Genomic DNA, 26,021 nt, shown 5'->3' with positions numbered 1-26,021 from the left:
GGAATTTAGAAGAGTTTGGAGCCATAAGCTACAGAGACCCTAGAGTGCTGTATGCTGAGCTTTAATATGGAATATGACAAACCAGAATATTGATAGAAATGTAGCCAGTAATATCTCAGCTCTTGAGTTCTCAAAGAGAAACAAGGACTTGACTAAGAACTGGCACAGGGCTAGAGGCCATTCACAATACATTCTGAAGGGGAAAAAAAATCTGGGTGCTTTCATCCTGTGTCCTGAAAACTTTGAGTGAGGATGAATTAAAAGGTAATATACTGGGGCTGCATAGATGTCTCAGAAGTTAAGAACACCTGCTGCTTCTTGCAGAGGACCTGGGTTCAGTTCCCAGCATCCACATGGTAGATCACAACCATCTATAACTCCAGGAAGGATCTGATGCCTTCATCTGACCACCAAGGGCACCAGGCATGCATGTGAACATATAAACATGAAGGTGAAATGCCTATACACACAAAATAATAGGAAATAAATAGATTTTTTTTAAAAAAAAAAAGGCAATATACTAAGAATTTTCTAGTAGAGGATATTCCAAGACAGTTTAAACATCTAGGCTATGGCATGGTTACTGCTTACTGTTCTCGGATCTACAGTGAGAGCAGAAACATAAAAAATGCACTGTCTGCTGAGGAAGGAGCATGGGCATGTTTAAAGTTGCAGACAAGGCGGTGCACACAATGCAGCTGTAATTACTGTAAGAGATTAGCATCACGAAAGAAGAACCTTACTTACAGTTTGCACTGGGACAACAGGAAAGATACTCAATAGCCCAGCTTATAAAAATAGAAAATCTTTTGAAAGAAGAGGCTGAACTAGGACAGCAGCTGAAGGGGTTCCCTGCTAAAAACAACCACCTAGAGAAGTGTTTCCCAGTTCAGCCACAAAGGGCACCGAGTCTAGGACAGCTGCAGCAGGAGGAGGAGGCCAAACTGAGGTCAGAGCCGCTGCAGAACACAGCAACACTGTCCATCCACGGGCGAGTGAGGAGATGGTGGAGGCTTACACCCAAGGTCAGAAAGCTTCCATCCCTGGCCTCTCTCTCTCTCTCTGCTCCCCGACTGGGCACAAGGGGACCAGCTGCCAGCACCTCTGCCACAGCTCCTGCTGCCACATCTTCCCTGCTGTGGGACACTACATCCTCCAACCAGGAGCCAAAATAAATTCTTCCTTCTTAAGTTGATACTTGACAGGTAACTGGTCACAGCAATGAGAAAATAATACAGAAGCAATCTGGATCTTTATTCCTGGGCCATGATCACTCATATTTGGCTCAGAATCAACTATCTCTTATTTCCTTTGAGGTGAGAGATGGGTTTTATATTAACAGTGGGCTAATGCAGAAAATAACAACAACAATAATAATAATGTAAAGGGGCTCTATTTAAATGAAAAATGAAATGCAAAATTTTTATAGGAGTTTAGGACAAAGGCCCTGACTTGAAGGTTTACAACAAAGTAGGTCTGGCCACTTGTCCAAAAATGTCAACTTGAGACAGATTAGTGGTGAAAGGCAGGAAAGAGCTCCATTCCGTGGGGCCACATTAGGAAGGGGTCTTATAGAAATAAGGAGGAGGGACCCAGCATAGCTGAGTCTTTGCACAGGCAATCTTGGTCAGGGTGGTCTGGTTGGTCATTATCTTGGTCTATCCTGCAAGGTTCCGCTGGCTACAAGGAGGTCTTTACTGCTTGAGGAGGGCAATAGAGTTCTCACTGAGAGATCATTCTTACATAAGAGAGCAGCCTCAGTTCCCTTCATGGGGAAACTGCTCCCACTTAGTGGGGTAATGTCATCACAGGTGATCTGCCTATAAAATTCTGGAATTGAAAAAAAAAAGTATCTTGAAAGCTTGTGTCTTCAGTCTTGTATTTTATAGAGAGGTTAGGTAAATTTAAGGCTAATGAATTTTATATTAGTAGTTTTTAGATATACACTCCTTAAGTAATCAGTATGTCTATGTGCAGAGCTGAGCAGAAATCTGACCTGAAGTTTAAGAAAACAAGAGACATACCAAATGAAGTCAGAGATGCCAACACTTTGTTCTGGCTTTAGTTACCAACTGTGCACCTACAAGTGAAGGGTTGGTGCTTTTTAGCAAAGCCATTCTTTTAAGTCCCTATATGATCATAAAAGCTGTTAAGAGTCAAGAAGCTCAACACTGATCCAAGAGGCTTGGTGGAGCATGTGTGGGGCCCTGGGGTTTGAGTTTCAACATAAAGCTAAAAAGAACCAGAGTTGGACTGGAGAGTTGGCTTAGCGGTTAAGAGCACTGGTTGCTCTTCCAGAGGTCCTGAGTTCAATTCCTAGCTACCACATGGTAGCTCAGAACCATCTATAATGAGATCTGGTGTCCTCTTTGGGCGTGCAGGCATACATGGAGGCAGAACACTGTATACATAATAAATAAACCTTAAAAAAAAAAAAAAAACCAGAGTCAGGGTTGGAGAAAATAGGTTTAGGGAGTACTTAGATTGAATGCAGCAGAGAGGGGCTGGCACTTCTAACACTGTGTGCTCTGGACAATCTGCACAGTTCTTTTAGTTGTTCAAAATCAAACTGGTCTAGAGAGGAAGGTCTTATGAAATCTGAAGCCATGATTTTCAAAGTTACATAATTAGGGCGATCTCCTGAAGAAGTTTCTACTAAGAACACACACACATTACATGCAGACAGCTCTGAGCTGAAGCATGGCTGTATGGATAAACTTGTTAGTTAAATGCATTCCAGCTATCATATATCACGTCACCTTGCACCCTCCTCTTTTTCACTTGTTGTTTGTTGTGGATTTTGGCAGTGCTGGGGATCAATCTAAGGCCTTGCTTCTGCTAGCTACATTCCCCAGACCTACATTTGTTGTTGTTGTTGTTGTTGTTGTTGTTCTTAATCATCACACACACACACACACACACACACACACACACACACACACACACACACACAGGGTTTCTGTGTAGCTTTGGAGCCTGTCCTGGATCTTGCCCTGTAGCCCAGGCTGGCCTCGAATTCACAGAGATTCGCCTGGCTCTGCCTCCCGAGTGCTGGGATTAAAGGTGTTAAAGGTGTACGCCACCACCGCCCGGCGTTCTTAATCATCTTTATTAACATGTGTATACACTTTGAAATTGGTTTTAACAAAACTGACTACAAAGGAATTAAAGTTTCCTTCCTTTTGAAAATAGATTTTTTTTTTATGAAAAGTGTGTATCATAACTTATCTAAACATTTTCTTACTGTTGGGTAGACTATTTAAAATTTTTTACTTATTGTTACAGATTTATATTGCTATGAACATCCTTGGTTTGTTGTTGCTTTTGAAACAGCACCTCTCTCTGTAGTCCAGACCAGCCTTGAAGTCTAGACAATCCTGTCTGAGTGTCCCAAGAGCTTGAGATCTAGGCCTGGCCCACCACACCCTGCTAACTTCCTTGCATATTTCTTTCCCAAAATCTTTGATTTGTTACCCTTTGATGGATCTCTAGAAGCCAACTATATCAATTATCTAACGCAACCTAGTAAAATGTTCCCCAACACAGTGACTTAAAACAACAACCCCTTATTGCCTCTCATAACCTATGGACTGTGAATTCAGGAAACACAGCAGGACTGCCTGTCTCTCAGCAGGGCATTAGTAGGCCCAAGGCTAGAATCACCTGCATGCTGCTGCTCACTCATCCACTATGCTTGTCAGCTGAAGCTCAGTTCAGGGTTTTGATGAGAATACCTGCATGTGGCCTTTCACCTGACTGAGTTCCAAGGACAAGCATCCAGAAAGAGCAAGCCAGAAGGAAGCTGCATCCGTCACACCATAGCCTCATATGCCACATCACATCATTCCCAACTCAGACTGTTCCAGCATTCTCAAACCCACCCAGGTTCAGGGGAAGAAAAGTAGATTCCACCTACAGATGGAGAGTGGGACAATTCTGTGAAAGGCTGAGGTCAGGGCCAGTGCTAAGACTGTTTCCTGGAAGTAAAAGGACTGGGGCTGTGGTTCAGTGGTAGATGAAGCCCTGGGTTCAATCCCCAGTACTGCCTACCCCTACTCCCAAAGGAGAAAAAACTATAGGCCCTTGGCTAATACAGGCCCTTGGCCAATCCTTGAAGTAAAAATTTTCTTTTCATAGCCTTTCAATAATTATGAATACTTACTTTTGGGTTTGGTTTTGTTTGTTTGTTTGGTATTTATTGTTTTTTTTAAGTTAGGGGGTGTGGTGGTATTGTGTTCCTCTAACAATTCTTGCTACAAGGGGGTCTCATGATATCATAGCCTTGGATAGCCTGAAACTCAATACACAGGTCAGGCTGGCTTCAACCCTGCTTTGATCCTCTTGTCTGTCTGCACAGTGCAAGGATTACCAGCATGCTCAGCTTACAGCTTACACTGTTCTGCTACAAGTGGTGGACCAGACTGATGCACAGTCCTGAAGCATGCTAAGTATGAAGTATGAGCTCTACCATGAGGTGCACCCCAACCCCACACATACACAAGAAACTACACTGGCTGCCTTCTTTAAATTAAAACCACAACTTGTACTACATGATGACTCGTAGAACAGATAAGTAAGAACACCAAACGAAAATGTGCATCACAGATTATCAAGACCCAAGTAGATCCTTCAGATCCATGTCCCAAGATAAGAAAAAATAAGTCAAAGGCAGCTGCAGCCACTAGACGCAACCTGACACTGGAGCTTTGCAACTTCTAGCCACTCTCTAGTTTACACTCTCACTAGTTCTTGCCCACACTGCAAGCTTCTACCTAAAACCTGACAGTTGCTTCTACTGCAGCAGCAGTATGTGAGGAGTGCCTGTCCTGTCACCTGAGGAGTGCCTGCCCCTATCGGCCTCCCTTTCTCAGAGAATCAGTCTCCTCTGGATCTCTCTGTTTGTTGACATGTGAAATAAACCTAACTCCCCCTCCCCTTTTCTAAGAGTTTGATAGAAAAACAACAGGGCAATCGAACTGTCAACCTCTTGTCTCTTTTGCTCTCTTCCCTGTGGTTCACGAGTCTAGACTGTCATAGGCCCCACACCTTCCTTTATTGTTGGCACTATCAAGACCTTTAGCCCTGCCCGTCACCAAATACAGAATAGTTATTCAGATACTTGTCAAGGTAAACCATGCAAGTCAAATTTTAAAAGATTACTGGTGATAGCTGGCTCAGCAGGTGAAGGTGCTTGATGGACAAGCCTGGTGAGCTGAGAGCTATCTCAGGAACACTCAAGCCTGGTGAGCTGAGAGCTATCTCAGGAACACTCAAGCCTGGTGAGCTGAGAGCTATCTCAGGAACACTCAAGCCTGGTGAGCTGAGAGCTATCTCAGGAACACTCAAGCCTGGTGAGCTGAGAGCTATCTCAGGAACACTCAAGCCTGGTGAGCTGAGAGCTATCTCAGGAACACTCAAGCCTGGTGAGCTGAGAGCTATCTCAGGAACACTCAAGCCTGGTGAGCTGAGAGCTATCTCAGGAACACTCAAGCCTGGTGAGCTGAGAGCTATCTCAGGAACACTCAAGCCTGGTGAGCTGAGAGCTATCTCAGGAACACTCAAGCCTGGTGAGCTGAGAGCTATCTCAGGAACACACTAAACGGTGGAAGAAGAGCACTGCCTGCACAAAGTTTGGACCTCCACACACATCATGCACACACACATATAAATAATATTTTTTTACTAGTTTTTTTAATTGCTTGGCTATCAAAAGAAGCTGTCCCTAAACAAAACAAGCAGATGAATAAATGAAAAGGAAGCTCCAAATGATTATGGGGTATATGGAAGATTATTTCAAACTAAATACGAGTTCTTGCCTGAGTCTCTGTCTGGGACACCCCATGTGTCATCTCCAGAACCTTAAATGGTGCTGTGCTGTCTCTGTCACCCAGACAACAGAACGAGTCGTTATACAGGAAATGGGCCAGCGCTTGAGGTCACAATCTAAATCATGAAAGGCTTGATAAGCATTTACAACCTATCAAGAAAGGGTACAGCTCTCCATGGTAAATGCCTGGTTTGACTAAAGAATGATCAGAAGTAGAGACAGAGAAAGAAAACAGAAGCCACAGACTGCATGAAATGCTCAGGACTAAAGTAAACCCCACTGTGCATCACAGGCCACCCGAGCTTAAGCACTGTTCTGCAGCCTCAGACCCTTAGACCTCTCCACCTTCCTGACGCTGAGACTCTTTAATACGGTCCCTCATGTGTGGTGACCCCAATCATAAAATTATTTTTGTTGTTACTTCACAACTATAGTTTTGCTACTGTTATGAATCATAATGCAAATATCTGATATGCAGATATCCGCTATGTGACCCCTGTGAAAGGGCTGTGACCCACAGGTTGAGAACCACTGTCCTAGATACTCAAGACCCCACTCTACAAACTGATCTGCAACTTCGAGGGAGCTTATGCAGACTAAAGGCAAATCCACTCAAATTTGATTGTAATCACCCCCTGACCAGACTGCTAACTTTACTTCAACTCCTTTACACCTTTTACAGACTTTCTGACTTCTCTTTTCAGGGGATGACATTACTTTCCACAATAAGCTAAATAAATAAAGGTTGTTTTTCACCCCTGGTGTTCTACAGTGGTGGGCTTTACACTTTAAGGAAGCCACTGATAAGAGGGATAAGAATTTTTACAAAATACCTTTTAAAATTATTTAACAATATAGTTATTAATAAATCAAAAATAAATGACTTTAGACTTGTATTTCATTCCATTATAAGTGAATCAATCAACAGCAATCCTAGTAATATTCAATCTAGTTGGAATTCACCTAATATTCAATCTAGTTGGAATCTGAGTATTGCTGGATGTCGGAAGATAAGAAATTCACTGTTTCTATAAGACTAGAAAATTATCAAGTAGTTCGAGGTGGTAATGAGTTTGAGATTTTGAACTTATTGAAAGCAAACCACAGGTCTAGTGAGACAGTTCAGTACCTTCCAAGCACAAGGTCTCAAGCCCAGTACTTAGAACCCACACAGAAAAGGTTGGCACACATCATCCCAGTACAGGGGAGCAGTCAGGTGGACCCCTGGGACATACTACCCAGCAGCATAGCCTGCTTGGTGAGGTCAAGGCCACTGAGAGAGTCTGTCTCAGGAAGGAAAACCAAGGCTTCATGTGGCGGTGCCTTGATTTCAAGTGTTGGGATTAAAGCTGTGTGCCACCACTGTCTGGCTCTGTTTTTCTCCTAGACTGAGTCAATCTCATTCCAGGGTGGCTTGAAACTCACAGAGATCCAGACAGATCTCTGCCTCGCAAGTACTAGGATTAAAGGTGTGTGCCACCATTGCCTGGCCTCTATGTTTAATCTAGTGGCTTGTTCTGTTCTCTGCTGTCAGGCAAATTTTATTAGGGTACACAATATATCAGTGTGTGTGTGTGTGTGTGTGTGTGTGTGTGTGTGTGTGTGTGTTTTAACAGTCCTATTTTTACTTTTACTTTGAGATAGAGTCTAAGTTCCCCAGGTTGGCCTTGTATCAGAGCATTATACCATGGGCAGGAATGAAAATAACCTGAGAGATCAGTCAGGTCTAAGTGTAAACAACAACTATATAGGCAGAAAAGGACAAATAGTTCAGATGCAAGATGCGAAGTGACAGGGAAGTAGTTATATGTTATAAACCTGAGTCCAATCCAATTCTTACAGACACTAAAAAAAAGTCCGGGACTTCAACTATTATTAAATTATTTTTAACATTACTTCGCACCTGAGTTACACTAAAAAACTGTAAGAAACTTGTAGCTCTAGTTTAAAAGAGAGCCAAGATAAAACTAATAAACCATTGCATTTACCTTTCTGGTGTCAATTTCAGTATGTGAAACAGGACATAAACTCACTGAACTCTTTGCTGTACTAATGGGGCATTTTATTCTTCTGTTTTACTTCCAGATGAAGATTGCTGACCTCCTTAATTTTATTTAACAGCAACAGACTTGATCAGGCATGGAAGCTCACCCTTGTAAGCCCAGCGCTGGGGAGTGGGCGTGGTAAGGATCAGTTCAAGAGCCTCAGCTACTTAGCTACTTTCAGGCTGCCCTGAGCTACGTCAGACTCTGTCTCAAAACAAACTAACAAAAACACAGCAAGCTTAGAGAAATAAGCCCACTGGCCACGACTAACATCATCTTCCTTACTAATGAGAGCTAGGAAAGATGTGTGTGGGGGTCACACTCCATTTCTTTATGAAGCTTCGACATCAACTTTCATCTCCTACAATTCAGGTCCAGTCATCCAGTATCATCCTTTTAAAGGCTTAGAGTACACATTACTAACACAAACACTCAATACCTAATAAATCTATGTTTCTATTTCCAGCCTAGAATTCTGGGTAATAATGATATTTGTAAAAGTGAAGTTCTGAAATCTTTGGTAGACAATGAGCTAGAAGGATTTTCAAAGTAAAATCTAAAATGCCAAGGGAAAAAAAACACTAGGGAAATATTACATTATTGTTAAATAATTACATATTTATCTACTACTATCTCACTGTGTGGTGGCATGTGGCATATGTAAGATTAACACAGGAGCCGGGCGGTGGTGGTGCACGCCTTTAATCCCAGCACTCGGGAGGCAGAGCCAGGCGGATCTCTATGAGTTCGAGGCCAGCCTGGGCTACCAAGTGAGTCCCAGGAAAGGCGCAAAGCTACACAGAGAAACCCTGTCTCGAAAAACCAAAAAAAAAAAAAAAAGATTAACACAGGAGTCTCCCATGAAGAACCTTATATTCTAGTTAAGTAGGATAAAACAATTCACATAAAACAAGATAGAAAAGACCATATACGGCTGGGCAGTGGAGGCACACGCCTTTAATCCTAGCACATGGGAGGCAGAGGCAGGAAGATCTCTGTGAGTCTCAGGTCAGCCTGGTCTACACAGCAAGTTCTAGGACAGCCAGTGCTACCCAAAGAAACCCTGTCTGTCTCAAAAAAAAAAAAAAAAAAAAAAAAAAGGAAAATACCATGTATGATAGATAGCACATGCCTATAATCTTGGCACTTGGGAAGCAGAGGCAAGAGGCAGAGGCAGGAGGATCACCTCAAGTTTAAAGCCAACCTGGCCTATGTAGCAAGTTCAAAGCCAACTACCTACCGAAGAGTCTACCTGAAAACAAACAAAACAAAAGAAGATATAACCACAAACGTGATGTTCACAAGAGCAGAAGACCACACACCGGGCCTCTCAACACAGTGGCTAGTGCCACCGCTTGTCAGCCAGGACAGACTGTAAGCGCGGGAAATGATATAGTGAGGAAAGAAGTAATGAGGCGGCAGGAACTTGAGCGAGGGAGCACCAGATTCATTTATGATAGTAAAAGAAGATCTGTTTAGCTGTCCTTCAACTCTTGCACAAAAATAAAAAATAAGATATACTAAAGGGGAGAAAAGAAAAAATTCCAGACACATATATAATACATTGTACATATGGAGACTTTAAATTTTTTTAGATTTATATTATTTTACATGTATGGTGAATGTTTTGCCTGCAGGTATGCATATGTACTGTGGGTGTCCCTGGTGCCTACAAAGGTCAGAAGAGGGAGTTGGATCCTCTGAAACTGAAGTTATGAATGGCCATAAGTCACCATATGGGTGCTGGGAATCAAACTTGGATCCTCTGTATAAAGTGGTACAGCAAATAATATAAATACCACATGCCAACTGTGGAAATATAAAATATTCAACTTTTCCATACCCATTTCAAAGTTTTAATTTAAATATTAATTTAATGTATTTATTTTTGATTTTTTGAGACAGAGTTTCTCTATGTAGTCCTGGTTTAATTTCATTTTTAATTATGTGTATGTGGGGGGTGTGTATGAGTGCATCAGACATCCTGGAAGTGGAGTTATAGGGGTTGTAAACTGCCTAATATAAGTGCTGGGAATTGAGTTGGGTCCTCAGGAGGAGCAGCCAGTGCTTTTAACCACTGAGCCACCTCTCCAGTCCCCATTTCAATGAATTAAAAAGAAAGAAACAAACAAACCAGAATGCATCTTTGACTACTCTTCCTTTCTCCCTACAGGTTAAATAGTACCTTAAAGTGGTATATTCTTCCATGTGTATATAACTTTTCTAATATGTATTTTGATTTTTTACACAAACATCTTTTTATCTAAATCGTACTATACTGTGCATCCTTTTGCAACTTACACTTTTAGACTAACCAGGGCTTTCAAGACTTCTCTGGAACGGGGCCAAGGCACCCTTGTTTCTCATCATGGTTTTTACTAACTCCACAGGAAACCTAGCTTTTAACCACCTGTCGGTTTCTGTTATATTACTTTACAGCACTTCCAATTCAGAAGCAAAATCTTAATCAAACCAGACTTACAAATGACTCAAACTATAAAACTGAATTTTTGGTGGGAAAAGTTACTGGTGTTGCTATAAAGGAGAAATATTATAAGAAGTTTTATGTTGCTGGTACTGTTGAATAACATTTTATTATTTTATATATGTAAATGCTAGGCAAATCGTCAGCCACTAAGCTAGGCTCCCAGCCCACTGATCCGAGTCTTGATTGTGCTGGTCTGTAGGCAAGATCACAGAAGTAAGCAAGGCATATGATGCATAGACACACACACAAACATGTATGCACACACGCACACACATGCACACACACACACACACACACACACACACAAATAGCAGGGAGTCATAAGAATAACTACCTCTGAATTTATGCAATGCCACTCTGTTGTTTAGGGTATAGGACTGTGGTGGTGTGTAAAGTTGACACTATGGCAAAAGGGGACTTAGAAGAAGGGTCTGGGGGGTCTTATGTACATTTTCTTGTAACATTTGTGTATAATTATCAAAGTAAAAATTAAATTTAAAACTAAGTTTTTAAACTAAAGTACACGGAAAAAATTCTGCAACCTTCTTGTCATCAAATTCAAGCTGTGTTGCTATAATATATACCTAGCACCTAAACAGTGTAAGTAGTATAAGCAAATAAAAATAAAATCGAATGAGACCTGCATCAATGAGCAAAGGCCATACTGGAGATGACCACTTTAATCCTAAGGTACAAAGATAGATCTGAAAAGCTACGGGCCTATAGGTGGCTATTTTTAGATTACTGTATGTCCTTACCCTCATGGGACAGGAGGATTTATCTAAATAGCTATCTCTGTTCACCACAAACAACTCTGCTTCATCTCTATTTTAAGCCAGCAAACCTGCCCTACATTTGCATGCTCGTTTCCTAATCTACTCACCTGTCTTTCCAATCATGAACTATTCACTACTGAGGAGGTTGGATTAAATACTGAAAATCATATGTTCTTTTTAGATTCTTACATAACTTACTGGAACAAGAAATTTACTTCAGTGACCTGACAGGAGCTCTTGGAGACCATTCCCTCTGTTCTGATGCTCACAGAATTCACTGTCAAAAAACAGCTAAGAAGTAGCCCTTCTATAGCTAATAATCAGTGACAGTCAACAGAAACAGTAACTTTTTTCTAGAAGGCATAGGAGAATTTTACCCACTTAGGAAGCTACGACAGGAAGATAATACATTTGAGGCCAGCCTGGGTAACTTAATGAGATGCTATCTCAAAAGAAATAAAAATCAAAGGAGGGACTAGAGAGATGGCTCAGTAGTTAAGAATGCATATTGCTCTTGCAGAGGACCCAAGTTCCAGTCCCAGCACCTACACTCTGAGTGGCTTACAACCATTAATAATTCCAGCTCCAGGGATCCATTACCCTCTCTGAACTTCACTGGCACACTCACTTACTCACCCTCCCTCTCTCCCTCTCTCCCTCTCTCCCCCCCCCCTCTCTCTCACACACACACACACACACACACACACACTTAAAAATAAAACAAATCTTTAAAAAGGAAGGCTCCATTGAGTGTTACAGGATAGTAAGTAGATGTAGTTATTTGGATTGGATAAGGTGTTTGATTTTCTTTTTTTTTTTTTTTTTTTTTTTTTTGGTTTTTCGAGACAGGGTTTCTCTGTGTAGCTTTGCGCCTTTCCTGGGACTCACTTGGTAGTCCAGGCTGGCCTGGAACTCACAGAGATCCGCCTGGCTCTGCCTCCCGAGTGCTGGGATTAAAGGTGTGCGCCAGATTTTCTAAGAACTGGGACTGCTGGGAGCAATCTCCCATCTTTGTAACGCCTGTAGACACCTCTAGCACTTGAAAGGCAGAGGAGGCAGAAGGCAAGAGGATATCAAGTTCAAGGCCAGCCTGAGATACATAGTAAGATCTTGTTTCAAAAAGCCAAAGACAAAAGTTGGCAAGATGTCTCAGCAGGTAAAGGCTCTAGCTGCCAAGCCTGACCACGTGAGTTCCACCCTAGTAATCCACACGGTAGGAGAGAACCAATTCCTGCAAGATGTCCTCTGACTTCCAAAAGCATGGCCCAGCCTTACTGTGTGCACCCCACCACCACCACTAGCAAATAAATACACAACTGTAACACTGTGAGTTTATTTCAGTCACCCAGATATGCAACATCAAAAGATCCCTCCTTTCTATCTCAACTCTGCACCCTCTGGTCAACAGCTCTACAGTGACGCCATGTTTTCCTTAACAGTGTAGGATAGTCAAAATAACCAACTAGGGGGTTGGGGACAGCTCAGTCAATAAAGTGCTTTGCTTTGAAAATCTCAATTTGATCCCCAGAATTCATGTAAAAAGTCTGTGTATAACTGGTAATCCCAGCACTAGGGAAGCTCTCTAAGGCTCGATAACCAAGCCAGTCTAGCTTATGGAGAGACCATGTCTCAAAGGTTGATGAGACTTCTTTCTCAGGATACCTGAGATTTTTCTCTGGCCTCCACACACATGAACTTCCACATAAAACAACACAATAATAATAATAATAATAATAATAATAATAATAATAATAAAAATATTAAAATAATAACTTTATGCTGGTCAGTGGTGGCCTACACCTTAATGCCAATGCTCAGGAGGCAGAGGCAGGCATGAGCTCCAGGCCAGCCTGGTCTACAGAGCGAGTTCCAGGACAGCCAGAGCAGTTACACAAACAAACAAACAAAATTAATAACAATAACAATTTTATAGTAGCCTATAGTGGCCAAGTCCACCTTTATTATGCCAACCCACCTCACTTTACTTTTAAACTTTTAAACAAAGCCTAGCCATCCATAGAAAAATGCAAATTAAGTCTCATCTTTTTAGTCACCGATCATAACCAAAGTTTAAAAGATTATCAATTTACAGAGTGTGGGAGCAAACCTTTCACACCAGATGTGGTCTAGTTTAGTCATCCACTTTTTCACAAGCATTAGTCACAGGCAGCTCCATGGTCCTAATGTTCTGTTACATTTTGGGGAGGCTATTAAGTGCTATACTCTGTGAGTACATTCCAAGCAGTGTTTAAGCTTCTAAATATAACAAAAAATGTGTGCAACATAGTAAGAATTCATCAATACTTGTTTATGAATAGACAGATTTCCAAAATCCTACGTATACTACAAGAAAGACACTTCATCATTCTTCTCCTTAAGTATTTTAAGTTTAAATCCTTGCGAAGTGAAGAATAAGGCTGGAAAACACAACATATCACTCTCTTTATTTCATATGCCAGTTTACACAGAATGGGTTCCCTGTCAAATGTCATCAAGATTTACAGTTAACACCCACTTCTGTGTTGGGGCCTCAAACATGCTAAGCAAGCTCTACCAGTGAACTACAACCCCAGCCAAAGAGTAACTTAATGAGTAACTGGTAGCATTTATTCACTAAGTGCCTCCAATGGGAACTGTGCTAAGCACTTCACATACACTATTCTTTGAAGTCTGAGGTCAGTGCTGGCTCCTATTTTAAATCTACAGCAAGCAACAGTAAAGAAGAAAAGTCACACAGGGTGTAGTGAGCAGAGCATATTCTCTTTCCTATACTGTTATCCAAAAAATCAGATTCTTATAGTTGCACTTAAACATTTCCTAGGGACCCAGACATGAGCTAGACACTGTATTCCACTTTAAGGAGTACAATTATTGCCCTGAAAAAAAGTTTAGTGTGAAATATTTGGGAAGGGGGAGTGGTACTCAACAATGGACCCAGGGTTACATGCATACTAGGCAAGTGCTCTACCACTGAACTACAGTGTCTACATCCAGCATGAAAACACTCCCAAATGTTTGTAAAATTGGGGCTGGAGAGAAAGCCTGGTGGTTAAGAGCACTTGTTGCTATTGATGAGGACCTGGGTTCAGTTCCCAGCACCCACAAAGTGGCCCACAATGATCTATGACTCCAGTTCCAAGGGATCCAACACCCTCTTCTGGGCACACATGGTGCACATACATACATGTAGACAAATGCTCATACTCATAAAATAAAAAGAAATAAATCTCTTTCAAGAGTTTGTGGAGCAGCAGAGTATTAGTGGGAGTTCATAGGAAATAATAGCTAGCAACAATGGCAGCGGCGGTGGCGGTAAAAGCAGCATCTGCTATGCACATAGAACTTATGTGTGCCTGCCACTGCACTTTGGAGAGTATTAATCTTTCCAATTACCTTGTAAGTTTTTCATTATCCCTCTTCTAGACAAGCAAACTGCCCAACTGGTTTGTTCGTGGCCGTGCAGCCACCTACTAAAAGGAAGAATTAATTTGAATCCAGGTAAATCTGACTTTGGAGCCATGATCTAAAGCCTATTTATTTATTTATTTATTTATTTATTTGTTTGTTTGTTTATTCATTCATTTATTTGTTTGTTTGTTTGTTTGTTTGTTTGTTTGTTTGAGACAGGGTTTCCCTGTGTAGCCCTGGCTGTCCTGGAACTAGTTCTGTAGACCAGGCTGGCCTGGAACTCAGAGAGATCCTCCTGCCTCTGCCTCCAGAGTGCTGGGATTAAAGGCCTGCATCACCATCATCCAGCTAAAGCCATTATTCTTTACATACAGCCATCTAGTAGAGGAAAAAATTTATAAGACGTCCTCTCAGCTCAATCTTGAAAGATAAATGGATGAGGCAGATTGTAGGACAAATTCTACATGGAAGCAATGCCCAGTCACAGATGCAAAACACCCAGGGACCTACGAGCAGTGGTTAGTAAGTTGGAGATGTGAGGTGTTGAAGAGGAAGTGGAGAGGGAGGTTAGAGAGGTTTAGCATGCAGGGCGGTACTGTTCACCAACTCAGAACCTATCCTTCAGGCAGGAAGAACTCATGAAAGAGTCCAAGCTTAAGAAGAGTTCCTGACATTAGTCACAGATCCTGGAGGAGCATGGAGAATAAACAGCTGGATCAAAAGGCCCTCAATGGCCGAGGAAGCTGAGAGAGGGATGAAGCAGGCTACTCCGAAACCAGAAGTCCAGTTTCTCTCAGCTGGTGGGACCGGCTTTGCAGCAAAAGGAGAAGAGCTGAAATGACTGTTAGCTTGTCACTTGAGCCAATTCCTAAACTGGTAAGTGGTGTGGTTAACAGAACAGGAAGTAAGCTTAGAACATCCTTTCTCCTCTACTCATGAACAGCTTTTTGTTTGTTTTTTTGGTGTTTTTGTTTTTGTTTTTGTTTTCTGTGTAGTTTTGGTGCTTGTCCTGGATCTTGCTCTGTAGAGCAGGCTGGCCTCGAACTCACAGAGATCCGCCTGCCTCTGCCTCCAGAGTGCTGGGATTAAAGGTGTGCGCCACTGCTGCCCGGCTTCATGAAAAGTTTTAATATCTATCCCTCAACCTTTTTTTCCTTCACTCTAGTCTCTTAATAAAATAATAAATTACCACTGCACATCATTTATGTAATTTTTAAAATTAGGCTGATAAGCCTATTTTTAAATATATCAAAATAACTTGCTACCCTCTTCTTTTAATTTTTTAATTTTATTTTATGTGTATGATTGTTTTGCCTGTGTGCATGTATGTATACCATATGCATGCCTGATGCCCACAGAAATCAGAATCAGATGCCCTGAAACTGGAGTCACAGATGATTGTGAGCTACCATGTGGATGCTGGGAACCACGCCTGGATCCTCCTAAGATCAACAAGTGCTCTTAACGGCTATGCCACCTCTCTGGCTTCTTAATAGAATCAGTCAGTTGCCTCGAACCCTAATCTGCACTTCACCGCTATCTCTGGCACTTCTGAATTACCGGCTTCTCTTTCATCTTTGGTGAAGTGCAGATGTTTCTCCATGCATTAAAACTTGAAAACTTACATTCTACAAATGGTTGTACCATGAGGGTAGTAATGAGACTGAGACATGCTTTCATTTCCACTAGTCATTTGGCAATTAAGTAGCTCCAAATAAGACCCCAAAATGACTACAAGTGACACAATTAGCTGAATAATTCTCTTACATATGTAAATCTAAACATTAAATTTTTTCCAAAAATGTTAGCCTAATGGAAAAGTATTCTATTCCTATTACCAAATATGGCCTAAGAAAGGGCTTTAATTACTTGTCTCTTTGAGTCCTTATTATTTCCCTCTTAACTCATCTGCTAACTTAGAGACTTTATAGTAAAAGTGATTGTAAGCTATTAGACTGAGCCCATAGCTCAGTGCCACAGTGCTTGCCCAGCATTCACACAAGGCTCTATCTCCAGAACTAAAACAAACAAGTGATAATGTTGCTTATAGAAAGCTGTACCATCAAATGTCTAATATAAAACTTTGATCACACCCAGTAACATAGGCTAAAGAGAGCAGCTTATCCCCACTCAAAAAAAAAGAATTAAGCCGGGTGGTGGTGGCGCACGCCTTTAATCCCAGCACTCGGGAGGCAGAGCCAGGCGGATCTCTGTGAGTTCAAGGCCAGCCTGGTCTCCAAAGCAAGTTCCAGGAAAGGCGCAAAGCTACACAGAGAAACCCTGTCTCGAAAAACCACAAAAAAAAAAAAAAAAAAAAGAATTAGGTGTTTACAATGTCTGAGTTCTATTCAGATGCAGGAATCTCAATAGCAACAACTTCACGTGTCGTAAGGCTTGCAGTTATTGACTACAACTGCAAATCAAGCACAAACCGAACCCTGCTGGCAAGCACAAGTACACACCCCAAGTCTTACTCACTTTGAAAAGTCATATGAAGATGTTTTTCAGGATTGGTATTGTGCTACCCCCACTGAAAACTTAAGGTGCCAATGTAGGAGCAAAAAGACTTTCAAACCATGCTCATGCAGTCTGCAAACTTCATGGGAGTATTTCTGTAAAACTACAATGTTTATGTTAAAATATGAAAGATTTGTCTAATGAAAGCTTTAGTGTGTGTGATCTGTTTTCTTTTTAATTCAAAATTCCCAGGAAATGGAAATGCAGGAGAGTATTAATAGCAGCTGTTTCGGGCATGAAGTTTTTGTTTTCTTCTCTTTCTGTCTTCCAAGTTTCATGATTAGCAGGGTTCAGAATACATACAAAAGAGAAAAGTACTTAAAAACCCCTGTGACTAAAGAGGGTGACACCAAGAAGAAAGAAAAAAACCAAAAAGACCTCCAAACAAGAAAAGAAACTTGAAAATGGGGAAGGGGGTTGTTAAATGGAAATATCTCATAACTCAGTTATTGGAGTTCCTAGTTCTCTGCCCCAGATGCTAGCAGCAAGACCCCAGTTCAGAGCCTCTGCCTTAGAGGTTCATCGAAATGTGACTTTCAAAGCAGAGAAATGAACGAACAGTTAGGGGGGCACTGCAGACAGCACTTAATGAGCTAGATCCTAAGAGGTTTTAAACACAAAATAAGCTGCAGAAGAAATCAGCCCCCAGACAAATGCTGGACAGAAGTCTGCCTCTTCATCCACAGACAGGAGTCCACTCACATAACCTCTCCATTTTGAAACAGGTGTTTCTAGGCTAGGATGAGGCTGTTCCAGTTTGGGTTTCTCTGTGCAGCTTTTGGAGCGTATCCTGGAACTTGCTCTGTAGACCAGGCTGGTCTCGAACTCACAGAGATCTGCCTGCCTCTGCCTCCCAAGTGCTAGGATTAAAGGTGTGTGCTACCACTGCCCAGCTCAGTTTGTTTTGTTTTTTAATCCTGTTATAATTTCATCTGCTTCGTAACTTTGGTGGTTTTCAACTGCTAACGAATTTTCTACTAACCACTTATGTAGCTAGAGATCTAGCAGGAAGTTAGGTACGATGGCACACACCTGTAATCACAGCACTTAGGAGGTTGAGACAGGAGGACTTCAACAACTTGAAGGCCAGCCAGGGCTACATAGCAAGATCATGGGGCAGGGGGATTGATTATGTAACTGCTTTCATGTTTCTTAATTATCTTTAAATTTCCAAAATCGTTTATATGATGCAGGCTGAACAAGAAAATTACTACAAATGAGATTATTAATCAGAAACAAGTGTCAATAAAAAGGCAAAGTAAAAAAAAAAAAAAAACAAAAAACAAAAAACCAGGTGTGACATCATATGTCTTTGACTGAAGCCCTGGGAGGCAGAGGCCAGCCTTGTCCACATAGTGAGTTCCAGCCATGGCTAGCTGCACAGTGAGACCCTGTCTCAATAAATAGATAGATAAATGAAGTTATGATGACAGACTGGGCTGGAGAAATGGCTCTTCTGTTACAGGCTAAGGCTCACAACCAAAGGATAAAAATATTAAAATGAAACCCATTATTTCTGATGCTAACCGAAAAACACTAGTACACACACACACAAGGCCCAGAAGCAAGAGTAAAGCAGGTTTTCTACCCACTGCAGTTTCAGAAAGCTGCATTCAAAGGACATTCAAAATACAACCACGCCCACCCACCCACTCTTCTTCAAGATTTGCTCTCACAAAACAATTAAGTAGACTTTAAAGTTAACAGGAAATAACACAACCAAAAATAACGGCTGTGGCATCACCTCTGATACAGCTTTGGAGCTGTGAATAAACGCAGACAACTGTCCAGGCAAAAGAGCATCAGATCAGGGCCTGGAGGCCAATACAACAGGCCTTTCCTGCTCACACAGTCATGCCTGGCTTGCTTTTCTTTCTTTCCTTCCTTCCTTCCTTTCTTTTCTTAAAAATGGGATCTCAAGCTGCCCAGACTAGCCTTGATCTCTGTAGCTGAGAAAGACCTTGAACTCCTGATCCTCTTCCCTCTGCTTCCCCAGTCCTGGGATGACTGGCATGTACCACCATGCTTGGCCTTACACCCAATTTTGTTAAAAAGCAACTTCAACTATTTCAAACTCTAGAAAACCCAAGAAGAAAGTTACCCAGAATCCAACACTGCTGAGGTCAAGTGCTTACTTGTTTTATTTATTTATTTACTTTTGGTTTTTTACGAGACAGGGTTTCTCTGTGTAGCCCTGCCTGTTCTAGAATTCACTCTGTAGACCAGGCTAGCCTGAAATCACAAAGATCTGCCTGCCTCTCCCTCCTGAGGGCTGGGATTAAAGTTGTGTACCACCACAGATCCAGGACATCCAGGACTAAAAGAAAGATCCTGGGAAGGAAGGAAGGAAGGAAGGAAGGAAGGAAGGAAGGAAGGAAGGAAGGAAGGAAGGAAGGAAGGAAGGAAGAAAAAATAAAAGAAAAGAAAAAGAAAAAGAAAAAGAAAAAGAAAAGAAAAAAAGGCTTAACCTAGGTGTGTAGTTTTTCACCTGTAATCCCTACACTTTGACTGCGATAGGAGGGTAACCTTGAGTTTGCCTGGCTGGACAACAGAGTGAAACTCTGCTTAATCACTCACACAGAGAGACACAGGTCTTGAAAGTATACAGCATGTGGTAATTTGTAATTCTGCTAAAGAACAAGTTTGTATCATACATAAGAACACTTAGCTGCAAACATACCTAGCAATAAACAGCACCTACACTTTAACTGCCTTTCATTCCACTTCTGTTTAAGTGTAAGAAATGGTCATTTTAAAATGTCCTGTGTACATTATGGTGGAGATAACTGGTACAAAAAGAGATTAGACTGAAATTCTGGAAGGTCTGAGGGTACCACTAAGCCTCGCTCAGACCTCATTTACCCTGACTTGACACGGGATTCAGGTTTAACTGGTTCCCTTGCCTACTTCAGCTGAGAAAGAGGCGTATTTTGACAGAGAAAAGTACTAGAAAGAAAAGGGCGGATGAAACGCTACGGTGGTACAGTGGTGAGAAGTCATTTTAATGTAGGAGGAAACTGCCAATCCCCTTACTCAATCGACTGTACTGGTCATATTAACCGTACAGTTCAGAAATTAATGTACATAATGCTCCATCAGAAAAGGTTGTGTGAAGTGACTGTGTATTAAAAGAGGCATATCTCCTCCTTACGGGTTAGATGTTATGAAGACTTACGCTAAAACGGTCAGGACACTTCAGCTGTTAAAAGACTAATCCATTACATGAGCAATTACTTAAATCCCTAATGATAACAAATTCTAAGGACATAAGTCTCAAAAATATCGTTATGTACTGTTCGGCAAGGCAGATAGCCAACATTTATGACATTAATACTGTCCTTCTCTCTGTCAGCACGCAATAGGCTCCCCCCTTAAAAAGATTATCGTTACTAATCTTAGTTTCCTTTCTTCTAATATCAAAATGAAATGGGGGAAGAAGGTATTTTAATAGTTTTCTCCCATTGTGATGAAAACCACCTCGCTCAAAAACAGCTGGTCTAATATATTACCTTCTTAGAAAACAGTGCTTTCAAACCAACTATGAATAGGGAGAGAGAAGGAGGAGGTCTTACAGTCGGACAATAGAAGCACATGAATCAGTGGTTATGTTTGACAGGTCCTGTTGGATAACGGGCAGAAACTACACCATAAAATCCTGCAAGACTGAGAAACAAACATTTTTATATTTTCTTCTTCTAATAACAATGAAAATAAGATCTAACGGTAAGACATCTCAATCAGAGGTTATTATTCACCAAGTTCCTAACAGCCAAAGCGAAAAACAGAAGTCCACATGTCAAGAAATCGGTAAGCCCCTTAAAAAGATTTGTGTGACTATCACTCGTTTCTTTTAGTAAAAGCAGCGACTTGTGATATCTAGAGAAAGTGGGCCAAACGTGCACAGTATACCCACCACACCCCTCAAGAAAAAAAAATTTTAAGCGTTAGGCAAGGGGCTGTCAAGAAAGAGCTGAGCCTAAGGAAAAAAGCAACGACTGGGGTGCGTCAAGTGAACTCTCTGCTCACACAACCCCAGACGGCGTCCCTAGATAGAAGTCGAGGAAAAAGGACCGAGGAGGGAGCGCCTGGATGCTGTGGGAGAGGATGGCGGGCGCGGTCGCTCTACCCACCTCCCGCTAGGTACCCGTCCAGCAGTCACCGAGGACGCCGGCGGCCGGCCGCCCGGTCCTCCCCGCGCCCTGCAGCGCCTCCCGCCGCGGCCTCCATCCCCGCTCCTCGAGTCCCCGAGCCGTCGCCCGGCGAGGGCCGTTCCCCGCGGCGCGCTCGGCACCTTTGATGACGCGCTCGGTCGTGGAGAGCGGAGGGTGCTTCCCGGACATGGTCTCCTCCCGGCTCCGGCGGCCCACAGGACGCGAGCCGCCGCCTTCCTCCCCAGCGGGCTGCGCTCGGCGAGCCGGCAGCCACCGTGCCGGGCCCCGGAATACGGGGCGTCCTCGGACGGCGGCGGCCGCAGCGCCGCTCCCTCCCTGCGGCGGCGGCGGCGGCGGCGCCCGCGGCTCGGCGGGGACGACCGCGTCGAGAGCGACGGCGACCGCGGCTGAGGGGACACAACTAGGGAGACCGCGGCTGCGCGCGGCCAGGGGCCCCCGCGTGCGCGCCTCCGCGCTCACAACTTCCCGGCGGCCCCGCGTGCCGCCGCCGCCGCCGCCGCCGCGCTCTGCGCACGCGCGCCTGCCCGCTTTCCGCTCTGGATCCTTGCTACCCGCCGTCAGGGTGGTGTTGGGCGGATGCTCTTTGGCTGGTGCCGGCCACCCTTACCCCCGACCTGGAGCGGCTCAAACCAGCCTCTGGGGCTCCAAAGGCAGCAACGATCTTGGGGCCAGGCCGGCGTCCTGACTCTCGGTGGTACCGAGTCTGTGTCCCCTCATCAGAGAGAGCCCCAGTCTTCTCCTTACCCCTGGGTCCCCCACCCACTTTGTCTCCAAAAGAAATTATCCATTCTACCCCGCTCCTCGGATGACTCTCTCCCATTTTCCAACCCCCAAACCTTGAAACTCCCTAAGCCAACTTTGTGTTTGTTGCATGCAGCTTGTACCTGGTATCCTAAAGACCTTCGTGCCCATCCTAGTTACAGTCCGGCACTTGGGAGGGTGGGAGGGACTGTTTCTACTTCCAAGAGAAAGCAGCCACTGACTTCTAGGACGCTAGCCTAGACCTCCTTGATGAAGGGAATTGACTTCGAAGCGATCTTTCTTTCTTTAATGGGTCACCAGCCTACTGGACACATTTATTCCACCGTGATACAATGACACCGCATCTGACTCCCCATCGCGTGTGTGTGTGTGTGTGTGTGTGTGTGTGTGTGTGTGTGTGCATGCATGTGGCTGCGTGAGGTGTTTACATTTGGGTGTACTAGTGGGCTCGCCCATACTAGTGCAAGTGGAGGTCGAGGTTGGGTGGTCTACAGTGGCCAATAAGTAATCACATGTGACTATGTGGTTCAGTTTCTTCTGTGTACTGGCCACACTTCAAGCGCTGGCTACATTATTGGCTGTGATAGGACATTTCCATCATTGCAGAAAGTTGCTTTGTTTTGTTTGTTTTGTTTTTTGAAACAGGTCTCGAGTCACTCAGGTTGGCCTAGAACGTGATATGTGGCCAAGAATGATCCTGAACTACTGATTCTCCTGCCTCCACCTCCCAAGTGCTGGGATTTTTGGTGTGTACCACCATGCCCAGCCATTGCAGAAAGTGTTATGGATAGCTTCTCGCTAAGCGATTGCAGGGTAAAGACTACGTCTTCCCTAGTATAGATTCATTTATGGAAAGAAGGTCTGGAGATATGGACTAGAATCAGACCCTGCATTGTCTCTTGAGGTTTTTTTGACCTAAGATCTTTCACAGTAAGGCACACTTGAGGCAGGACTACTTTGGGGAATAAATAGAATATGGCTTTGTTTTCAAAGAGCCTGGCTTCAGGCTTCCACAGCGAGAACGGTTGAGATATTTTAAGAAAGTTCTCCATTAAAGAAGCAATCAGGGTGCCACACCTCTGTCAAGCAGGCTCTGAAGCATAGCAGTTGCTAACACTCACAGGATTGCTAAAAAACAAAGTTTTGGGAATCTGCAAACCAATTTAAAATTATTTCATATGCTCTTGTACCCAGAGGCTGAGTGAAGTGTAACTGGATAATTGGAATATTGTCTTAGGTAAGGTTTCTTTGCTGTATTAAAACACTATGATCAAAAGCAACTTGGGGAGGAAAGGGTTTATTTCAGCTTACATGTCCTGGCCACAGTCCTTTTGAAGGAAAGTGAGGTTCAGAAACTCACAGCAGGAACTGAAACAGAAGCCATGAAGGAGTGCTACTTACCGGCTTGCTCCTCACGGCTTGCTCAGCATGCTTTTTTATACACCCGAGAACCACTTGCCCAGGGGTGGCACCACCCATGTCAATCATCAATTAAGAAAATGCACCACAGGTTGCCCTCTGGCCAATTTGGTGGGAACATTTACCCAATTAAGGTTTCCCCCTTCCTAAATGACTATAACTTGTGTCAAGTGGACACAAAACTAGCTAACACAAATATCTAAAAGGCTAAAGCCTAAGGATCCTCTTGGACCAACAATATTATATTACAGAGGAAGAAAATGACCGTATAGATGTTGAATAAATACTGTCATGGAGAACTACAACTTGAATCCAACTCTGCCCTTGTATTTTTGCTTAAAAAATTTTAAAAATATTATCTATCTATCTATCTATCTATCTACCTATCAGCATTTGTATGCAGTGTTGATGATTGATAATATATTTTTATGATATATGTCCATGACTTTAAAAAATTAAGCTGGGCAGTTGTGGTGCATGTCTTTAGTCCCAGCACTCAAGAGGCAGAGCCAGGCGGATCTCTGTGAGTTCAAGGCCAACCTGGTCTACAGAGTGAGATCCAGGACAGGCACCAAAACTACACAGAGAAACCCGTCTCAAAAAACCAAAAAAAATTACAGGGCTGGTGATGTAGCTCAGTATAACAGCACTTGTCTGGAATGTGCAAGACCCTGGGTTCTATTTCCAGCACCATGAAAAAAAAATAATAAATACTCCCAAAGAAAGTACAAGACAAAGTATTTCTTCAATTTCTGGTACTCAGTGCCCAGTTTCTTTCTATATAGTCTATTGCGATTGTTTGTATCCGTATTCATTTAGCCAGGCATGGCGGCATATGCCTGTAATCCCAGCACTTGGCAGGTAGAAAGAAGCAGGGGGATCCAGAGTTCAAAGCCAACCTAGGTTACAGAGAGCCTAACTTAACAAAAAAAAAAAAAAAAAAAAATAGGGCTGGCAAGATGGTTCAGAGAACTCGTAAGGATACCTGCAACATGAGCCTGGGAACCTGAATTGGATCTCCAGAATCCACGAAAACATATAAGGAGAGTAGCCAGGCGGTGGTGGTGCACCCCTTTAATCCCAGCACTCGGGAGGCAGAGGCAGGCAGATCTCTGTGAGTTCGAGGCCAGCCTGGTCTACAGAGCGAGATCCAGGAAAGGCGCAAAGCTACACAGAGAAACCCTGTCTTGAAAAACCAAATATACACATATATATATATATATATATATATATATATATATATATATATATGAGAGAACCAATCTCACAAAGTTGTCCTCTGACTTTCACATGCATGCTCAGACACACACCACACACTAATTAATAATAAATAAATAGATAGATAATAAATAGATAAATAGATAATAGATAGATAGATAGATAGATAGATAGATAGATAGATAGATAAAAGCCAGTGAGTAAGCTGGCCTCTGACCTTCACATGCACTCAGTGTCACATGCACCACCCACACATACACATCACACACGTACTTAAAATAACAATAAATAAGGTATTTTTTTTAAAGAGGGAAAACATAATTAAAATATATGTATACAGCCAGGTAGTGGTGGTGCACATCTTTAATTCCAACACTTGGTAGGCAGAGGTAGGCAGTTCTCTGTGAGTTTGAGGCCAGCCTGGTCTACAGAGCGAGATCCAGGACAGGCTCCAAAACTACATTGAGAAACTCTGTCTCACCCCACCCCCCAAAAAAATAGATACATCTACATACATATGTAGGTATGTGTACAGAATTCTGTGGTATATTAATATGTATTTCTTATGGCTTGAATATGAACTGCCTCTGTAAGGCTCATGTGTTCAAAGCTTAGTTCCCAGACCGTGGCACTCTTTTGAAAGAGGGTGGAAACTTTAAGGAGTGCGCCTGGCTGGAGGAAGGCGGTCAATGGCAGACATCCTTTGCAGGGCATACTTGTAGTCCTCTGCCTCTGTTTCCTGGCTGTCATGTGGTCAGCAGCTCTCTCCACCCCATGTTTTGCCTCACTGTGGTCTGGAAAGAACAGAGCCAGCCAACTGTGGGTTGAAACCTCTGAAACAGTGAGGTCAAGTCGACCTTTCCTCCTTTAAGTTGTTTTGCTTGGGAATTGACCACAGCAACAAAAATAATAGCATGTTATGTATATGAATATTCATGAATGTATATATTTATTTACCTGTTTTTACCCATATTAACAGTGACATACTGTACCATGATTGTGATGGCTATCAACTTGACTACATCTGGAATTAACTAAAACCTAAAAACAGAGGGCACACCTGTGAAGGATTTCTGCTTAATGTGAAGTGGGAAGATCTACTTCTAATCAGGATCTTTGAGGTAGGAAGACTCACCTTTAATCCAGATCTAATCTGGGCCACACCTTCTGCCGGTAGCCTATTTAAGGACATGGAAGAAGGAAGCTTTTGCTCTTTCCTGCTTGCTCTCACTTTGGCTAGCAAGTCCATTCCTCCACTGGCTTTAGTGCCTACTTCTTTGGGCTTCCAGCATCTACTGAAGACCAGCTAAGACATCCAGCCTCATGAACTGAGCAACTACTGGACCTTCTGTTCACAGGCAGCCAGTGTTGGATTAGCTTGACCACAGC

At 42.8% G+C, this 26,021-nt stretch overlaps 1 protein-coding gene across 4 annotated transcripts in view; it reads right to left on the bottom strand.

Moving 5' to 3' along the window:
- The window catches only part of Ppp3cc (protein phosphatase 3 catalytic subunit gamma), a 70,877-nt gene extending 49,321 nt beyond the window's left edge, over positions 1-21,556 (bottom strand). The window contains exon 1 of one of the 4 annotated variants that reach the window (XM_059273371.1): positions 21,353-21,556. In XM_059273371.1, the coding sequence (XP_059129354.1) occupies positions 21,353-21,401 (49 nt within the window). In that variant the 5' untranslated portion in view covers positions 21,402-21,556. Of the gene's footprint in view, positions 1-21,191; positions 21,318-21,352 lie in introns of those variants that run through there. The other 3 variants (XM_059273370.1, XM_059273369.1, XM_059273372.1) reach the window with 3 other exon arrangements.
- Positions 21,557-26,021: the final 4,465 nt, after the last annotated feature.

The sequence above is a fragment of the Peromyscus eremicus genome, chromosome 9, assembly GCF_949786415.1.
Source record: "Peromyscus eremicus chromosome 9, PerEre_H2_v1, whole genome shotgun sequence".
NCBI lineage: Eukaryota > Metazoa > Chordata > Mammalia > Rodentia > Cricetidae > Peromyscus > Peromyscus eremicus.
This window is presented reverse-complemented; position numbering and strand designations above follow the sequence as displayed.